Source organism: Melanerpes formicivorus, unplaced genomic scaffold (genome assembly GCF_026170545.1).
Source record: "Melanerpes formicivorus ecotype bairdi unplaced genomic scaffold, bMelFor1.0.p_v2 SCAF_19, whole genome shotgun sequence".
Taxonomy (NCBI): Eukaryota; Metazoa; Chordata; class Aves; order Piciformes; family Picidae; genus Melanerpes; species Melanerpes formicivorus.
Genome location: NW_027142371.1, coordinates 8393330 through 8413740, shown reverse-complemented (window position 1 = coordinate 8413740; position 20411 = coordinate 8393330). Strand labels below are relative to the sequence as shown.

At 43.1% G+C, this 20411-nt stretch overlaps 1 protein-coding gene and 1 long non-coding RNA gene across 8 annotated transcripts in view; one reads left to right on the top strand and one right to left on the bottom strand.

Annotated features, from left to right (window-relative positions):
• BMP7 (bone morphogenetic protein 7) overlaps positions 1 to 17401 on the top strand; it is a 46595-nt gene extending 29194 nt beyond the window's left edge. Inside the window, exons 3-7 of the mRNA XM_068149994.1 lie at positions 5983 to 6131; positions 10933 to 11130; positions 12501 to 12577; positions 13076 to 13186; positions 14487 to 17401. Coding sequence (XP_068006095.1) covers positions 5983 to 6131; positions 10933 to 11130; positions 12501 to 12577; positions 13076 to 13186; positions 14487 to 14636 — 685 coding nt within the window. The 3' untranslated portion in view covers positions 14637 to 17401. The remainder of the gene's footprint in view (positions 1 to 5982; positions 6132 to 10932; positions 11131 to 12500; positions 12578 to 13075; positions 13187 to 14486) is intronic.
• LOC137446915 (uncharacterized) overlaps positions 1 to 20411 on the bottom strand; it is a 120157-nt gene that overhangs the window by 53770 nt on the left and 45976 nt on the right. For all 7 annotated transcript variants that reach the window (XR_010988753.1, XR_010988751.1, XR_010988755.1 and 4 more), the window contains exon 8: positions 9192 to 9324. This is a non-coding gene — a long non-coding RNA (uncharacterized lncRNA). The remainder of the gene's footprint in view (positions 1 to 9191; positions 9325 to 20411) is intronic.

Sequence of the window (20411 nt, the reverse complement as noted above, 5' to 3'; positions counted from 1 at the left end):
GCAGTAAAGAAAGGTATAGTTTGTTTTAACATGGTGCCTCAGTACCATGATGGTATCTGCAGGTACTAACAGCATCTAGAAAGATACTGACAACAGCTTTGAATTTTTTTGGTGACTTATCTGCAAGTCAGTGGTACTCATCTCTTAGCAGGTAGCAAAGGAACTTTAGCATGGAAACCCCATAGCTCTGCAGAAGCAGACCTACATCTAGTTCTCTCTTTCGGCCCATTCCTAAAAGCCACTGCAGCCTGCAAAATCTCTGACAGATCTTGAGCCCATGTAGTGAGGCACAGCTCTTCACAGGCACTTGAGTGGCTGCAGGAGGCATTCTGCATACCCCAGTGGGCTCTTGCTCAGCAAAGTGATGCACTAATGAACAGCAATTCCATGCTGAACAGAAACAGCTGTATATAAAGTGTCAGAGATATGTATATAACCTCATTTCTCTCAGCACTGCTTTTGCAAGAGACTTCGTAGGAAACATGCTGCATTGCTCTGTAACAAGCTCACATTGCCACTTTAATGTCTTTGAAACCCACCTCTTACCCTTTCAAATACTCTCAAACATAGGAAAGGGACCATTATTACCAGAAACATACAAAACAGCATTAAGGATCTGCTGCAGTTTAAAAGTGAATTTAGTTTCTCCCATGATTCAACAAAATTTACACAGATCTCTTTCACTACCAGGACAGCCAGTTTGCAGACCAATCCTTGGAAACCACCTCCAGCAAATTATTCCTGCTCTGGCCATCCCTTCACCTGGAGAAGACCCCAGACTGTATAGGCTGATGGCTCCTCCCTGGGGCATGAGGAGGGTTTTTTATCAGGGGAGAGAGAGTGGGAAGGACAAGCAGGGAATCCGAGGCGTGTGGGGAAGGAAAGGTGTGGGAGGAGGGCTGCACCAGGTCTGTGTACAGAGGGTGTTGCAAACGTGCCAGGGAGAGGCCCAGGGAGATCCTGGGGCCTGCTCAAAGTAGGAAAGTCTGAAAAATATTTTCCTAAGCTTGCCTTTGAACAGCTGCAGCCGACTTAAAGCAATGACACCAAGCAAACTGGAATCTGGATACTGCAGTTTTTAATCCAAACAGATGTCTTCTAAGCCCAGATCTCATCTCACCCTCCCAGGATGTCCTTTCTCCCTTCTCATCTCTCCACCTGCTCAAACCTGGACATGAATTGCCCCTAGCCTACCATGCCAGCTCCATCCTTGGGCTGCCTCCTAGTAAACGTGCTGTCTTGCATCATGCCTGTGACCCAAACAGCCCTCTGGGGTTAGAATACCAGTGAAGAGGACAGAATTATGCTCCTAGTTTAGTAGCTGTGGTTTACATACCAAGTCAATAAGACATTTAACATATCTGTGCCTCAAGTGTTTGCCACTTTAAAACGGAAGCAAGAGTGTTGACCTGTACTTGTAAAGCCATTTGAAGTCTCTTGCAAGTCACAGTATGGTCATTGTTTAAAACACTGTTAGATCTGTAATTCCTCAAACTAGCAGGCAGGGATTAGAGCAGTGCAGCTGCTGGGCAGCCTCAACGTACTCTTTTGGGCTGGCAGATTACCTGGACACAGGCAGGAGAGTGCAGGACCTCCTGGCAGTGGCCATGTGGTTGCTGCTGCCAGGACACAGCCAGGTGAACCAGAGCTCTGGGTCTGCCCCACATCACAGAAATCAGCTTGTCTTGAAATGTAATGAAAGTTGCCAAGAGTCACCTTCACTGCTGCTGCCTGTCCTTCTTCCCATTCATTTTTATCCCACTTGGAAGTGATCATTAGTGTTTACTGCCACTTGTCAACCAGCAGCTTGAAATAACAGAGCTGATGAGGGGGATGGGGAGGGTGAGTGAAGAAAACAGACACAAAAGCAGGGGCTGTTTGGTGAAAGGGCTGCCCTAGAGCAGTGCAGACCTTGTGTATTACAATTTATAAATGCAGAATTTCATCTCCTGTTCTTTCTTGCTATTGCAGAGCTGCCAACTCATGTTTTCACTGGCTCTCTCTCACTAGCCCATTTTCATGAAGCTTCATTGTTGTTCATCCTCACAATTACCACATTTCAACATGGCAACTTTTTTCTTTGCTGTTTCCTTACAGGATAATCTTACTTGCCTTTTCTGTATTTTGTCTCCCCTTTTTTCTCCACTCACCCCTCACAAATCTGACTTTCTTAGTCCTGTTCTCTTCCACTAGTCACCAGTGATTGCTTTTTTCACTGTATTCATGCCACCGGCCCTCAACAGCCCTTTGGCTGTTCTATCTCCAGCTGCTTTCCAGACACGATCTCACATGCATCCTTCCCAGCCACCCTCGCTTTGCAATGCTTGTTATTCATCCTTGAGTTCAGAAAACAAGTTCACTAAGGAAATTTCATAGACCACACAGCAGTTACATGACCTGTAGACAAATTGTTGGAGTACTTTCTAACAGGAGGTGACTCTTCTTTCTGGCATCCAGTGTCAGACACCACCAAAGCAATAGTAAATGAGTGCCAACCTCACATCCTCATCTTAGGCTCCACTGACAGCCCAATGCTTGAGAAAACTGAGCTGGAAGCCCTGAGTTTTATCATTGCTTAAAGCTTTGACATTCTTGCTGATGTCAGTACTTTGAACGCTGAGCCATTTTGATGTGGTCTCAACAAAACATACTTGTGGTCTGGATCCAGACTTCATAATTTATGTAACTCTAATCTAGACATGAACATTTCCATGTCCCAGCTTAATTTTCTGTAAAATGAGAATCATGCCTTTTCCTATCTCTTGGCCTGGTAAGAAGTTCAGTATAGCTTCTAGCTTCTCAACTGCTCTGAAGTTCTCAAATGAAGGGATTGAATGCAGGGCCAAAGAGCCAAAATGCTTTTCTGCCTCCTGGTTGTGAATCCATTCTTCACATCATTCCAAGAATGCTCTAAATATAGATAGAGTTGGTAGGTGAGATATCAGAGAGTCAGATGTGCACAAGAGAACTTTACTGTTTGTGCTTAGATCTTTACCTCAAAGCTAAAACCCAAACCAGCTGCATTAGACTTAACTAACCCAAGTCAAGAGGTTGGAACCCTCAGAGTAAAGTTGTTAAGTGTAGGCAGAGTAACATTCTTTGACATGTTTATTAGGTCTTGTCCAATAGTGATGTCTAAAGGCCTTGCTGTCTGCTATCTAATGACTGAAGGCTGTTTGCCACAAGTCTTTGGGAAGTATGGCATGTCTTTGTAAAAGAACAAGAGATTTCTTCTCATCAGAGCTGGTGACAGTCTCAGGAGCCTCTGCTTGCTACACCAGTCAGGTTTTGCATCCTACCCCTGGCTGCTTCTGATGGACCAGAGTGAAAAGTGCTAATCCAGGAGTACTTGAACTTCTCCAGAGAGTATCTGACACATGGCCTTTTGGGGTCCAAATGTTCCAAGTGTGTGTGGGAAGGACATTTCCCTTCAGTAGGTCCCTTTGATCTCTCTCACTTTAGGCTTCCCCTCCAGGCCTATTGTTTGCACATTGCTGTAACTACAGGAAAACAAATGCATTATACAATTTCCCAGACTGACTCACCCTGGTACTTGATGCCTCATGTTGTCTGGTTACCCTGATTGCATCATGTCAGCATGGGAAGCTTAAAGGCTGGTTTTTCTGAGTAATAATACTGCAATTGAGCAGTAGCTAAAAACAAAAAAGTTATCATTGTTAATATTATCTTCAACCTACAAACTACAAGGGAGAAAAGCCAAGCAAGCCAAGTCTCTATTAACTAAACCTTGTGTGAATCATGAGTTCCAGTCATGGGCCATGCTTAAATGATGCAGTATGTGAATATAAAAACCCTTTACTTCTGGAAACTTGGACTCAGCCATTGGAACGGTCCAATCTGTACTACTCCCTCGTCCCTGGCTCCTCTGGGATGCATTTTGTTCAGCATGTTGTAAACAGGGAAGGGCAGGAGGTGTTCATGTGGCTGTCATGCTCTGTGGGATCAGGGCTGTTGATTCAGAGTGGAGATGAAACCCCAGGAAATTTGTCCCCCCAGTTTGAGTTCAAGCATCTTACATTCCTGTAACTGATGTAGAGGAAGGGTCTTATCCATACTGTTTATTTTCAGCTGTCCCAGGTGCACCCAGAAAAGCTAACTGAGCTCTGGAGAGCAGCTCCAGCACCTGGATTGAGCCTCTTCAGCACTGCACCACAAACTTCCTGAGACACTCACCTTGGTTTCCCAAACATCCACCAAAATGCTTCTCCACCATAAGATCCCTGGCATATTAGCATGAAACTGTTGCAGCAAGTTCAATTCTAATGCAGGGCTTCTTCCACAAACCAAAACTTTGCTTAGAAGAAACCAAAGCTCCTCTCCAGTGCCTTCCTCTGTGGCAGGGACATGTTAGGTGAGAAATTATAATCTTTACAATCCCTCACCTGCAATACATCTCTTGCAAGCCTATGAGTTTGCCTCCTATTTCTGAACTGAGCTGACCCAGCCACTGCTTTCCCCAGGCTGCCCCATTCAGCACTAACTCGACCCTCAGCAGCTCTGGCTGTACCTACACATTTAGCCATGGGCATCCAAAGGTGAGGAAACAACAGAATCCTCCTCTTACACACACTGGGCAACAGGCTCATGTGTTCTGCAGGAGCTGTTTTCAGAAGCCGCATTTCATGCAAGCCAATACAGAGCCAGAGGCAGCAACATCCGTTAGCTCACGGAGGAAAGCCATCACCTCCTGTGCTCTGGCTCACAAAGGTTGGAAGGAAAGCCAGACAGTAAAAATATTTCTATAAAACTGCATCTTTGTTTTGAGTCAGGTGGACAAAAGACTCTGATTTCTTGGTATCTCACAGGGAAAAGAAGCACTAAAAGCTGCAAGACAAAAGCCTCTGTGCTGACTCTACTTCTCAGATTCATTTTTGATCACTTGATATTTGGTGCAAACAAGCAGCACTGTGTCAGCTGAGTTAAATACATGACAAATCAATACTGACAAAATTAAGAAGGCCTTCTTTATGCTTTGAGAAGATGATTAAAGGGTTTTCCAAGGATGTTTCTTCATTCAAAAGGATATAATTACACTTGAAGAAGTTATCATGTTTGTGCACTGTAACTACAAAAGCAGCTCTTACAGGACTTGTCTGGACACTTCCACGTTTCTTTGTTCTTCTTGTAAAGCTGTTTTTATGAAGGAACCTCACCACTATCCATACTTTTCATCCAAGTTTTATCTCTCTCAATTTCTGATAAGAGAAGATTCCTTCCTTTACAGAACCTGTGTTTTCTCAACTTTTTATTTTACATAGCTTTGCCAGGGAATGTTTTGTAAATCCAGAACGATTTCATCATTTTCAAGTGCACAAAATCCTCTCTGTCACTGACACTCTCTGGTATTATTTCTTGAACTAAAATAACTCAGCAGTAGCCTTTAAAAAAATAAATTAAACTAGGATTGAAGGCAAGTTGCCACCCAATGTAATGCAGACCTGTGACTGTGCAGAGGGTTATTACCTTAATCAGTTATCTGTAACCTCTGATGAACAAATGTGAAAAAAACATTATCTATGGTAATATATGCACACCAGTGTTCCAGCTGGCTTGTACTGACACTACAATCATGCATAAAAGTCAGGAAATTATGTGTGGAAAGGATAATGAGCAGCATTGTCTGCCCAATTACCAACTTTGCATATGCAAACAATAATTTTGCAAATCTGTGCCTGGCAAGCATTTTTTTCCTGAAGTTGCATCAGCAGCTCTAAGGTTAACTGTAGCAGCAAAGTAACCCAAAACCACCTCAACTCTGCTTCAACCCATCCTCCCTTTTTTGAAGGGAAGAAAAGTGCTTCATCTGAAGGTGATTAGAGGGGAAAGCACTCCAGCCCAGCTCCAGCAAAGCCTGTCTGTGGCGGAAAGGCCAGCTAAGTGTGGTGCTTAAAGCCTATGTGTGGATGCTTATAGAGGCTCCAGAGGAAAGCCTAACTGGGAATTACACTTCTTTTATTTCAGGGACTCAGATTTGTTCCTGCTGGACTCTCGAACGATCTGGGCTGCAGAAGAAGGGTGGCTGGTGTTTGACATTACTGCGACCAGTAATCACTGGGTGGTGAATCCCCAACACAATCTTGGCCTGCAGCTATCTGTGGAAGGCATTGATGGTGAGTGTCAGACACCCTCATCAGTCAGTGACTCTCCATTTCGGGTACACAACTCTCAGCCAGGGCAAGCCTTAAGCATTCAGCACTCTTTACTTTGAATAGGATTGCTTATGCATGGTTTTCCTGAATTTGCCTAGGAGGGAAATAATAATAACAGTAATTATAAAAAAAATCTGTAGATGTGTCAGGTTAAGGATGACCTCAAATGCTTTAACAGATGTGTGTCTGACACACAAAGTACATATATGCTGCTATCTAATTTGCTGGTAGTGCAGTCCAGGTGTGGAGAGAGAAGGAAAGTTTGTACACATGGAAAGACACAGCTGAGGGTTGTATGTAAAAGGCTGGTGTTAATTAGCACAAAAGTCCTGTCAGATTCAGAAAACAGCTAGGAACCCTTTTAATTTCCTCTCTTGCAGCAGAAATTACTAGTAAAGTCATGTCTGGTCTGGACTCCAGGGTCTGCAGTAGGCTTAAGGTACAAACATGTGAGGTTTGGGAATGGGTGAGAAGACCCAGCTCTGAAACATCTCCAGAAAGGATGTGCTCAGAATCACGCAGGGAATTTTCCTAGCCAGGTATTAACTAAGTCATGCTGCTTTGTCTTAAAGTTAAGACTCCTATGCTCACCTGGGAACTTGTGCAAGGAAATGAAAGTATTCTGGATCTTCTGGGGTATTTTTGGGACCAAAACCATCTGGAATTTCCTGGATGCCCCACAGGAGACTAAGCAAAATCCACCCCAAATTTACTATAAATACTCAGAATGTAATTATCTAAGGACACATTTTAATTCTCCAAATGTGCATTTATGGTATCACTTGCTATTGGTTTTTATACAACACTCTGAACATTTCCAGTAAGTAGCATTTTGCATAAAGACTGTACAAAGCAGTTTTGCAACAGGCAACATATGGAGAGTGATTTACATGAGAGAGTGATGTTACTCCTGTGAGACCTGCACACAGAGGTGCATAGAGTTTGTTTTAACCTGCCCTGAGTGATCAGTCAATGCAGCAAACCAAACCCAGATACAAAGCAGGAGCTTTACGATCGACATTACTAGTCCCCACCCCAATGACAGATGCCTTTTGCCATCTTTGTATAAAGATTCGATTTCAACCTGATGTAGAAGTTCATCTTAGCTCTTCAAGCAGTAAGGCAAATCAACAGCCCAGACAAGCTTAACCTGTTTTCAAACACTTCTTGTTTTGTTTCCGGTTTGCTTCCTCCATAAAATGCTTGGAAGTAGAGGAGTTGTGCCCAGGATTATGGCACGTTTGTTCTGTTGTGGTTCACACACAGGAAAACCATCAAGACCCAGCACAGAACCCGCAGAAAAGCAATAGCTGGAAGCAGACTAAGACCTCTAAACACTATGGATACTACACTATCACACTCTCCTACTGATAAAGTCATCTTATCACTCTTTCCTCCCCCACCCTCACCTAGTGATAAAACAGCAGAAGTCAGTGCCATTTCTCATCGTTAAGGAGGACAGCAGCTGATTTATGAGCATGTTACAGATTTCAGTGGAGACTTCTTTGGGAACCTGCATCCAAGGAAATGTTGCAACTTTGCATACATTTACAGTAACCCTGTCTGCTCTGCTGGAGCAACTAGAAACAGGCCCTTAAAAGCATATAGCCAGCTCTATCACACAGTGAGCCTTCAAAGACAGAAATTCCCTGGTTCAGTGATGAGTGCATGCTCATCTGTTACTTGATTCAATTAAAATTAGGAATCTGATTTATTATTGTTTTGGACTCCAGAGAAATCTCTCAGAGTTTGTATATGATTTCAACCCATTGCTAAGTGACCTGCTCCTTTCCTAAAGCAGATTAACAAAATACTTCAATCAGCTTGTCATTCAAGTTAGAAAAGTCATCTGCAGTGTTTGAACAGTAAATACAGAGATACAGGACCCAGCTGTCTGCTTGTCTTCTGTAACCAAGTTCCCTGGCACCACAGCTTTGCATTCACATTTCTCCACCACACACTTGAATTTTTCTTTCTATTCTGAATGGCAAGGACACGTCCTTCCTTGCTCCCCAAGTTTCATTTTGGATTTAGACCAACTGTGTGTGCTAACAAGAAGGCTGCTTTAACACCTGGACTTCATATGAAAATCATATGCTACAAACACAGCAGGATTTTGATGCAACACTATATGCTTGAGCAATCCCCAAAGCTTTAGCTGAATTAGAAAAAACCCCTTGACTTTCCTCTGCATCTGTCATTACAGAGATCTCTAATCATGAAGCCAGTACAGTCTATTAAAAATTCTGACGTCATGAGCACTGTCCAGATGAAATTATACACAAGAAATTAATTGTTTTAACAGATCTTTCTATTTCTTTATAATCTTGCCAAATAAGTCTGTCAACGTGTATAACTAGGGTGGAATCAAAGGGCATTTGTTTACTCTTTGAAAATGGGGATCAGCTCAAGCAGTAAGTAAAAGAAATGTTGGAGTGACTCAGTAGCCTTCAGCAAGCTCTCAGCCCAGCACCCGATACGCCTTGCTCAGCAGCAGCATGTGGGAACCACAGCTGCCCACTTAGGTTTACTTAGTTTATTACTTAAGATCCCATTTGTGACAGTATTTAAAAAGCAGTTTTATAAAAGCAGATAAAGCAGTGGCCTCCAGTTCAAGAGCACAGCTCTAGTTCTTTTGGGAGAAGTTTATCATTGTCTAGCGGTGACTACACACGTCCTTGTGTTTAGCCTTGCTTTCTGGATGCACAGGGAAGTGAGGAAGTGGATTTCCCCCCTCTTGATTAAAAAGAAATGTTCTACACCACATAGAGAGCATTCCATGCCTTTTTTCCACCCCCCCATAAGGAAACACTGCCACCATTCTGCTCTTGAACCCATGCTGATGTTACATGAGGAATTCATTGGCTAGACGCTAATTACAGATGCACAAATGCAACTCCATTAGACATATCAATGTAAGGTTCAGTCCCCTCACCACACACTGCTAACCTACTCTCTAGAGACATGGTAAAGGTAAAATAATTTACACTGGAAAAAAACATAAGTCATAGATGTACTTACTGGTTTGGAGAGCTTTGGGAAGCTTGGAGGCTGCTTTGAAGAGGCAGGAAGAGCTGCAGCAGTGATCTTCAGTGAGCTCAAACTCTTGCAGCTGAGTTTTTTTTCAGGAAATAGGGCTTCAATCTGGCAAAGCCTGAGCACAAGTGGAACTAGTTAGATATCTAGCATTAGCTGCTTCCTTAAGTACTTTGTGGGCTCAGCCTCAAATGTTTAAAATAAAAACTGTTTGGACAAGTTTCCAGAAAGGAGCTTAAGCAGAAGGTGAAGAAGTTGTTGGTGTATGTCCACACATAAATCTAAGTACATGAGTTTTTGCCCACACATAAATCTAAGTACATGAGTTTTTGCATTTGCCATTTTCACCTGAACTTTCCTGGTGTCCTGTCCCAGGAGGAGTTTTGCTTTATCTAGTTGGCAAGGCCTGCCTACACTGGGCAGTTGTTCTGTTGCTGAGCTCCCATTAAAACCCCTTCTGAGCCAGTCCTCTCCACAGATCCCATATAGTGCAGCGTGGGGTTTGCTCACAGGGCTGCACACTTCTAGACAAATAGAAAATGCACTCCAGTTGAGGCTGGTCAGTCTCTTAGCCTCAGGCTTTGACCACAGTCCCCCTTTATCTGTCATGTTTACTGATTTTTTTGGCCACATGCAAGAGCAAAGGGGGAAACAATTCCATAAAGACAAGGATTTATAATCTTTGATATGCAGTCTATTCATTTTGAAAACAGCAGTTATAGAACATCACCTAGAATACTTCCAGTTACCAGCTTCTTTATACATGGTAGTCTGTGGCCTGTAGAACCCCTCACTTGCTCTCCCTGACCAGGCTGCTTTTCAGGGCTTCCCTAGACAAGTGCTACCTGTCCTTTGGCATACTCAGTTTGTGGCTGACAAATTGTGGCCCAGCTCTGTCCTCAGCAAAAGGATCACAAAAGCCATTAACATGACTTTGACCTAGCAGCAAGACTCAATAGCTTGCAACAGTGAAATTCTGGATACCACCCCTGCGTTTCTCCACAGCACTCAGACATCCTGTGGAGGCAACATGGAGAAATACTCAATTCCCCAGTGCTACCTGCTGCTTGCAGATTTTGGGGTTCTTTTAATAACAATTGATTTAATTCTACAGAGAAAGCACCTAATCATCTTTTCCCAAAAATCAGACTATTTTAAAAGCCCAGGATGAAGGAAGCATGAATGGTAATCAACAATTGTGCAGCAGTGGTCAGGTACAGTAGTGCCAAGATACAGCAATAAGCAAAATGTCTCTAAACATCTGAAGTATTTGTTTCTCTCAGCTACAGTATATCTGGAACTCTGTCAACATTTCATGCAAGGCATTTTTGTTTTAAGTTAATAACCTTCCAGTGGGAATTTAGTGTTCCTATGGGCTGAGTTTTATGGTTCCTTTTATAGGATCACTTCAAATTATAGGTTGGTGAACTTAAAGAAACCCCTCTAAAGAATGTAGGAAAAGTTAATGCTAAGTGGATTTAAGGTAAAATAATTATAGGTAGGGCTATTTTATGTAACTTTTACATGCAGATATAAAATGAAGTTAGCTGTGCTGAGCTGCTGCTCTTGTCAGAATAAGCCCAGGCCCTTGGTGGATGGATTCATACAGACATGCCCAGGGATTGCCCACAGTAGCCAGCAGCTCTCCCCCTTGTTAGCCTCACTATGCCTGCTGAACACAAAAAGTCACTGCAGGCCTTCTCATCAAGTCCGTTCTGTTATGAAGGGCAAAGCATCAATCCCAAACTGGCCGGTCTCATCGGAAGGCACGGCCCACAGAACAAGCAGCCCTTCACGGTAGCCTTCTTCAAAGCCACCGAGGTCCATCTGCGCAGTATTCGCTCCACGGGAGGGAAGCAAAGGAGCCAGAACCGATCGAAAACGCCAAAGAACCAGGAAGCTTTCCGGGTGTCCAACGTTGCAGGTACAGCATGGCTTGCTGGCTGTGGGGTAACATGGGAATGGTTTCTCCCACATTCAGCAGTTGGTTGTCTCTTTGGTCTGCCAGGTGTTGGTTTGAAACTGCTTGCCCAGATCTGAGCCCCTTAGTTTGAGAGGGATAGGGAACTGCTTGAAAAGGTCCAGTGCAGAGCCAGTGGAACATCTCCCTTACTTAGGAAGAAAAGCTGAGACAGCTGGGTCTCTGTAGCCTGGAGAAGAGGAGACTGAGAGGTGACCTCGTTAATGTTTACAAATATGTGAAGGGTGAGTGTCAGGAGGAAGGAGCCAGGCTCTTGTCAGTGATGTCCAATGATAGGACAACAGGCAGCAAGTATAAGCTGGAGCAGAGGAGGTTCCACATGAACATAAGGAAAACCTTTTTCACTGTGGGGATGACAGAACACTTGAACAGGCTGCCCAGAGAGGTTGTGGAGTCTCCTTCTCTGGAGACATTCAAAACCCACCTGGATGCATTCCTGTGTGACCTACTCTAGGTGATCCTGCGCTGGTGAGAGGGTTGGATCAGATGATCTTTACAGGTCCCTTCCAACCCCTCACATTCTGTGATTCTGTGACTATTTCAGAAAAATTATAAAAATAATGTTTCTTTGAAACAATGTGTGATTAAAACAGTAATGTATTTTAGTGGATCTGAATTGAAATGCTGTAGATTTGCAGAGTCTGTGATACGAAGTTTAGGCTCCCCAAAGGTTTAGTAGTCCCAAAAGTTTCACACGGAAGAGGGAAGCCCATTCATTGCTCAGGATAACCACAGCTATTTTGGGGGGAGCTGTGCTTCCTAATATGGAAGAAAACTCCTTCAGGCATTTGAAATAGAAACGTGGCTTAATTGAGAGATACCTCAGGATAACAGGCCCTTGGTGACCTTCCCAGCAGGAACCACGGCACAGGGCTAGCTCTGCTGAGAGTAGTGACAAATTCCAGGCACTTCAGTGAATGAGGGAGAGATTGTAAGAAGCAGAAGGACAAGGACAGTGTAGGGTACAGTATTATCTCAGGCAGCTAATCTTTGCCTTGGGATGCTTGGGGTTACCTGCAAGGCTAGAGGAGAACTCTGTCCCGTCAATGTTGTTGCAGCTTCCCTGTATTTAATCAGTGCTACTATGAGGTCAGAGGGAGCTCAGAAAAAAACAAACCATAAAAAGCTATGTTCCTGGGTCTTTCCCCAGCCATTATTTTATGACTACAACTGAAAATGTATTTAAAAAACCAAAAATCAACAACACAAATGCACCAGTTGAGCAGTGATGCCTTGCTCCCTTTGGGGGCATTGCTGAGAGCTCTGGGTACCAGAGCCACCCAGCCTTATGGCCACCCTTTCTCCCCATGCAGAGAACAGCAGCAGTGATCAGCGACAAGCCTGCAAGAAGCATGAGCTCTACGTCAGCTTCAGGGACCTGGGGTGGCAGGTAAGGGCTGTGCATGATCCAGATGTGTGAGCTGGAGTGCCTTTGCACATCACATACTGAGCTGCAAGGGTGACATCAAGCCAGTCATTTTTATGTCCTGAGGGAGAAATTGCATACTGCCTTTAGCAAGCTTCTGCAAAGTTAGGGTCTACAAACATTTAGTGTGAGACTGGCTGGACTCAACACAATAAGGGCCTTTTGACAAACTGTGGCCCAGAATTTCCTCTGGTGGTACTGGATGATGCTGAACAGATAACCAATTAAACCCTGAAGTTAACTACTCCATGGGCACATTTGCTAAGTCGGATATGCCCCTCCAGAAAAAGCAGCCTCTTCAGCGGTGTATAAGATAACGTGAGCAAGGCCAGGGTGCCAGAGTCTTACTTTGCAGAGCACTGCAAACTGTGTGTGGATGTACAGATTGAAAGATTGGTTTGCTTTTTGTTTCACTGCACAAGATGTCTTTCTTTGCAACCTAACATCTTCAATTTAATCCAGGACTGGATCATTGCTCCAGAGGGCTATGCTGCGTATTACTGTGAAGGAGAATGTGCTTTCCCCTTGAATTCATACATGAATGCTACCAATCATGCCATTGTACAGACACTGGTAGGTGCACTGTGCAACCATGTACTTATGTCTGATAGGTGCTACTCAGAAGTAAGCTTATACACACAAAAATCTGCCAAGCTAACAAGAGAAGGAAGGTCTGCATTAGCTTATTAAGATGCCTGCAGCATCTGGCTCAACATGTCTAGCCAAGTGGCCTGAATTAACAGTTGGCTAGGAATTACCCTGCCTTTGCTGCAAGCGTTGACATGCTGTCTCTAGTTTAAAAGGGCCCTATGATTGACATCTTAATGGTGGTGCAGTCCCACTGCATAGGGAGGAAAGAGCAGGATGTGAGAGCCACTGTCAGCATCTCTTGGAAGGACTCTGTAAGGACCCACTACAGGCTGCTGCCAAAAGCAGATTTTGGGGCAGCCTGAGGAAGGAGTCAGTGAATCCTCAAATTACACAGCCTGGCTGCTCTGTGGGCATATTTGTTTTTATGATACTGTACAAAGATGCCCAGATAGGAGCCCTGAGCTGGCATGTCCTCATGACACAGTGCTCGTGCTCAGGGGCAACACTGGCTGGGGGCCACCCAGCCCCAGCAGTGTATCACCAAAGCCAATGCACTATAGTTTTTGTCATGGGACAGGGGACATGCTGGTCCTGAGTACCCAGGCTGTCCAGCATTCCCAGCTGACCTCCCTGGATGCCCTCTCCTACCCAGCCTAGACCCAGTTTAGCAGCCCTAGGCTCCCTGCACGCATCTGGAGGGCATGAGGAGGCTCACTCCACCTTTCCATCTGCATCTCATGTCCTATGCACATCTAAGGACAGCATAAAAAAACCTATTAGGTAAGACCAAGGGAACAAATATCTGGATGGTTTTCTCCTGGTAGATTGCTTGCTATTTGCTTTTGCCTCCTCTCCTTGGAGGTCCCTCAGGAGAGATTAGAGAGGACCCAGAGCCCTTGGCCCAAGCTCAGTGTTGGTGCTGCCAGCCACAGGGACAGGGCCCCATGGCCAGAGCTGATGGGATTTCTTTTGAAACCTCATCTGCATGTCCCACGGAGGTTATTGTAACTGGTACCCTTCTGGAGAACACTGATCTGACAGACGGGAATTTCCTAATGCAATCATGCCTCACTGAAAGATTTCCAGCTAGATCCGACTTGGCTGCACGTGTCAGCCTCGGTACATGCAGGGGACATCTCAAGACATTTGTACACAAAGCCAGGTGTTCAAAACATGTCTGAGTGAGCGCATGGGACAGACAGAAGGTTGCTTGGGAAAGAAAACTATGGGGGAGGAGAGGAGGAAAAGTAAATCTTAACACGCCTCTATTTTCATTCCTTAGGTTCACTTTATAAACCCAGAGACTGTGCCGAAACCCTGCTGTGCTCCTACACAACTCAATGCCATCTCAGTGCTCTATTTTGATGACAGCTCCAATGTTATCTTAAAAAAATACAGGAACATGGTGGTACGAGCATGTGGCTGTCATTAGATTTGTAGGAAAGAAAAATGTTATTTGTGAAGAGTGGTTTTGTATGGTTATGTGGGGGAGGGGAAAAGGTTAGCACTCCAGCAATGGGTTTGAAAAAAAAACAAATCCCAAACAGTTTTGTAGGACTGGGCTTCTGAAAGTTCAGACAATGGAAGAGTTTCTGGATCTAAGTGGCTTTTGAACACATTTTGTTTTAGTTTATTACAGACAATGAGCTTGTAAACTGAAACAAGCCAGAGAAACCATTTAAAACCAAATCTGCCTACAAAATCGGCTCCTGCAGTACATACTTCTGCAAATAAGTCTTTCTGAAAGATTGCAAGCTCACCAGTGTTGATTGTGAGTTAAAAAATGATAATCTATCAAAGGTGAGAATGTGCTGTGACTAATAAGCGTGCGTAGTTCCTGTAACACAGTTTGCAATAAAATGAACATAATATACCTGGAGTGAACAGGTTGTTAGAGAATGATTACTTCCATCCCTCTGTTTCCTTCAATTTCATAAGCAAAAAGAAAGACTAATTACATGAAGCTTCCAGTTTTAGACTATAAGAGCAAAAACTATGCCTGGATTAATGCAAATTCAAAAGACTGGTCTTAAGGAAGGAAGAAACAAAGCAACACAACCCCCTCAAGAATTTTCTAACTGGCAAGCAAAATAATTCCAAAGAGCAAGACTTTTTGAGCCTACCTTTTTTGATCAACAGGGAAGGAAATTTCCTCAAGCAAGCAAAAAGAATTAGTATAGCTATGAACTTGAAACGGGAAAGCAGCAAAATGTTAAGAAACAGAGATTAAACCTCACATTTAGCTGGGTTAATCCTGTGCAGTTATGGAGTTGTGAAAGCCAGCTAAAGATCCTGCTCCTGTTTGGAAAATGTCCATTGACTTCACTGACAAAACAAGTTCCAATGCTTTCTCAATACAGGGAGGTTCAAGTGCAGAAGGTGCTGTAAACTGGGACATACACCCAGCACCACACAGACTCGACTAGAAACAAGCTAGGAAACCTTAGTTCCCAGGGTCAGTGGTTTTGATAACCCCCTCTGCTTCACTATTGGCTTCATCTTAAAAAACAAAACAAAACAAAAACCTAAAAATTAGAAAACCCTTTCAGGAGCCACAGCAAAAAAAAAAAACTGGAATCAGGAGCAAGAAAATGTAGCCTCAAGGCTTTTCTTTTTCCTTCTTTTAAAGTCACAGGTTACACAAACATCACACTTACGTAATTAAAACTCAATTAAAGTTGTTGTGGTGAAGAATACAAAGTAGCAGTATCCAATCATGAGCTAATTCAACACTTTGGCATAGGTTGTGATTACAAAAGTAGGATTGGCATATGTGTCACCCAGGAGATAAAAAAGAAAATTCAATCCAATAAAACACCAGATCCTCAGCACACCCAGCTCTAAGTTTCCCAACTTTGAAACCTCAACCTCCAACAGCTGGGTCCAGAACATCATAAATCCCTGGAGGTGGTTCTCTTTGCTCAGGGTGGACAGGGTGATGCAGCCACAGTGGGAACTTGGCTCCATATCTTGCCTTAGAGGAGAGTTAGGGAAAGAAGATAGATGAACACAACTGCCTTATTCTAGAAGACAGTCACTGCTCTTCTTCCTATAAGTTGCAGATCAAATCCAGACCAGATGCCTCACTTTAAAAAGAATGAGCAAGGGAAGAAAAAAATTGTTGCCTATTATATAAATTGGAAAACTTGTTTCTAATGTTCTAATTCTAATCTCATTTAAGTCAATTGGTGCTTTCCCAACAATTTTCTCAGTAGCAGGATCAGGCTTATGGGAAAGTGGAAGTCTCTCCACAACATGGGTAGGTTTTGGACTGGGGCCTTGATGAGCAGTTGCCACATTACCAGATGTACCCAACCCAGATGACTCAAACATCTGCAGGACCATCCTGGCCATAGCATGCATACTCCTCAAGCACAACTCCAACAAACTTCTTAACTGCCCCAAAGTGAGACTTGAACCAAATAGTTACAGCCAGACAAATGGCAGGACAACAGCTGAAGCCAAAAGACTCTCTCTCCCTGGAGCCTGCAGACAAGACCATCTACAATAAACAGCCAAAACTGCCTTCAGTGCACCTCTTACTTAAGAGAGGTAGAGCGATCACACAGATGGGAAGCATCTTTTGACATTGTATACATATATACACCAGTGCTTCTGTAAACCTCCTAAAGGAAGTTAAGATACTGCCTAGAAAGTTAAAAAGCTAATGATGCCTAAACTTCCACTATTTAGTAGTCAAGGATTAGTTTTTGTTGCGGGTGTTTCAGTGTGTGGTCACTGCATTGGTGTATTGCATTTTTAACTCGGACCAGAGTATCTTGCTGTATAGGGTTCCTATATTAAATATGATGTGGGGATTGTTTCTGGTTTGGTTTGTTTGTTGTTGTTGGTTCTTTTTTTTTTTTTCCCCTAAACATAATAACAGGATTTCTGTTGCTAGGCTCAACATCAGCTTCACTGTTTGTACATTTTTATGTAAATAGTTGTCACAAGCTGAAGAAGAATTATTTATTTCCATCTCTGAATTCCTTTTCAATCACATCCAGGAAAAATGATTCTCGGTTCCTAAACACATTTGTTTCCTTATTTAAGAAAGATATTTATTAACAGTTGGCAAAAATGCATACACATTTCTGGTTCTTTTCATAGAGCAGTTGTCAGAAGCCTTTTGTACAAACTAGTAAAATAAATCATTGCAACTTTACAAAAGATATCCCAACAACAGTGTGTATCTGTGTGGTTATTCTCCCTATACTCAAAGAACCTTTCTGGCTGGGCGTATTTCATCCTGAGCCTCTGTTTTCACATACGTCAATCCTTATGTACGAGCAAGACCTGCACGTGTTGCTTTTGGGTGTGATTCCTTCAGCCCAAATACAACAGAGAGGGAATTCTACCAAAAAAAAAATATGAATATGTCTTGCAGTCTGCACTGCAAAGATCTGTGATTGAATTGTAGTGCAGCTGTCAGCAGCTGTTTCAAAGAAGCAGGGGGTAAATTAGTTCTGTTTACTGCTAACATAGTTCAGAGATTTAGTCATCCCAATAAAATTATAGAGGCACAAGAAAGGAAGAAAGAAACTCCAAAGGAACATCAGCCAAGAAGCTGACATTTTCTAATTTAGATTGTTTTAGCATATTTCAGAGATGCTGCTGGCATGAGGTTTCCTACTGTGGATACCACACCACATTGCTATGGAGGCAGCTGAAAAAAATAATGGTCTAAACCCCTGTATTAACTAATATTATATCTTCAGGGCATAACAGCAGTTTTTGGGTTCTTGTTTACTTTGAACTGCAAGCAGAGTTGTGCCCGTTTATGTAGATATCTTTGTTGATCCAGAGGCTTAAATCATCAGTGTTTTGGAGTTGAACTACCATCTACCATCTTTCACAAGTGATTACATACCCAAAAATGAATTTGCTTCATGCAGCAAGCTGAAGTCCAGCCAAGCATCAGCAGAAAGGCCCTTATTGACCAAAACTAATGCCTGCTTGACTTTGCTATGCCTACCTTTAGAAGTTAGAAGGAGCATCCTCTGCTATTTCTCATTATGGTCCCAATTCTTTGCTTTTAGCCCCAGTGTAAGTCAGAGGTGGTTTCAGCAATAGGCAGAAACATTTAGAAAGAAGAAAAATCATCCTGTTTTACAGTGCCAGTCTTGCACCAACAGAAGCTTTACCAGTAATGTCAACATCTCTAGCCTTACATCATGAAATATTGGTTGGTTTCCAGCTCTGCCACAAACACACACAACTAGCTGGATATGCTTTGGAGCAGTTTTCCCAGCCTGGGAGCCAAAACTCTGCTCCCGAGCTGGTTGCAGCCTCCCCTCAGTTTGCAGCGCTACTGTGGCTTTGTCTCCTCATCTACTGTTCTGGAAGAGGAATTCTTGACGTGAATACAAACGCTGCCATAAACTGGCAGGGCCATAAAACTCTAGAGAACCAGCTTCAAAACAGCTAGATTTATCTGAGTAATGACATTTTAAAGAACATTTAAAACATTTATAGATCAGTTATTTTAACTTCCTTCCAGGCCAGACTTGGAGGACATTATGTTTGTTTAACTGGGCTCTTTTAGATCTGTTCCAGTACTGACAGTGGGATCCTTTTGTCCCTATGCAAGAAACTGCCTCCATTGTTGCCAATGGTCACATAATAAAAGATAATGATTTAAGCAAGCCTTAGTGTAATGTTAAGAGTCCTGACTTTTATGGAAGTGTCACTTGTAAATCCTAAACCCAGCAAGGGAGAGCACAAGCACAGCTCAGTGGCATGGCCAAGAACCAGAGGATTTCCTCTGCTGCTCTCTTCAATCCCTTCAGCTCTTCTTGCAATGGGAATATACACTTTCTGGGTAAAGGCTCATCTTTTGAGTTCAGTGTTTGCATCCTCTGTTTCCATCCAAACACCCTGTTTGCTGACTTTCATTGCTAACACATTATTCTCCATACTCAGCTGCTCCTTTGGAGAGAAATTCTGCCCAATTAAGCTAAAAGGAGCCTGTTTGAAGTTTTTATTTATCAGGTAATGATTGACAAGACCTTGAGGCAAAAACTAGGAGCACTTTATACTACAGTCATTCATTACCAAGTACAAAAGCAACACAAATGGGTTATTATGGCCACTCTGAGTCGCTCTGTTTCAAATAAAAATATCTATTCCTACAACAGAATTTGTATTCCTAAACTAGAAGCTAAGAAAGATCAGAAGTTTGGAATAACACAGGTTTAATGCATCAATTTGTTTCCTAGCCCCTAGGAAAACCAGTTTGCATGCTATTTGCTGACCAGACATAGAAGCAAACTTTTTAATGGTCTGAGAGAGATTTTGATACTGTGGATTTTGCCCACAAATCTGCTCTTTTCTCCAGTTAATAGAATCCTGATGTTTGAATTAATCCCATAAATGAAGACAACACAAGCTTTAGACAGCTTGAGTTTGGCCTTTATACTTAAAAGGAGAACAAGACAAGTCATAGTCATGTTCATCAAATTCAATTTTCGTTTTTTCCTTTTTTTTCCAATCAGAGAAAAGTACTGGGGAAATTGGGAGAGCAGAGAGGCCTACAGCCCCGCTCCCACAAGCCCTCAGAAAGGCAGCTTTGCCCTTGACTGATTTTTGCAGACATGGTTAAGCATTTAACCATTTGAATGATGCGTTGTAAGTGGGACGGCTGAAATTAACCTCACCCTCAAAGAATTGGCTTGCTTGTCCAAGGTAAAATCCAATCCCAGGCCAGTCAGCAGTAATTTGGGGAATGGGGCATTTGAGTCTGGAATTGGGAGAGGGTGAGTGGCTGTATTCACTGCAATATTCATGGGCTTGCCCATAATTAGAACCATGCATTCACCCTTTCAGAATGGGAAGCAGAAGTGGCTCCTGCGTTAGCAGCCCTGCGCTGCTGATTACTTTAGGCTAATGGTCTTATTTTAAGCAGCTCTTAAGAAAAAGGCGGGGAGAGACATGACACAAGGACCTCAGCAGATCTGGTGTTCTTTAACGTGTCAGCACCTGTAGCTCAAGACCTGAACTTCAGGTTTATGCCATACTTCTAAAGCAGCATGTCGATGTTTGGGAGGTCACTGTGGTTGTGAGTGTACAAAAAAACCACCTAGCTCCCCACCTTCTATTCCGCAGCATCATCTCTGCTAAGGTCTAGAGCAAGCAATGTCCTTGGTAGTGGCCAGACTCTAATGGTGACACCAGCAAGGTGACCTTCAGCTCAGCTAATGAAAACAAA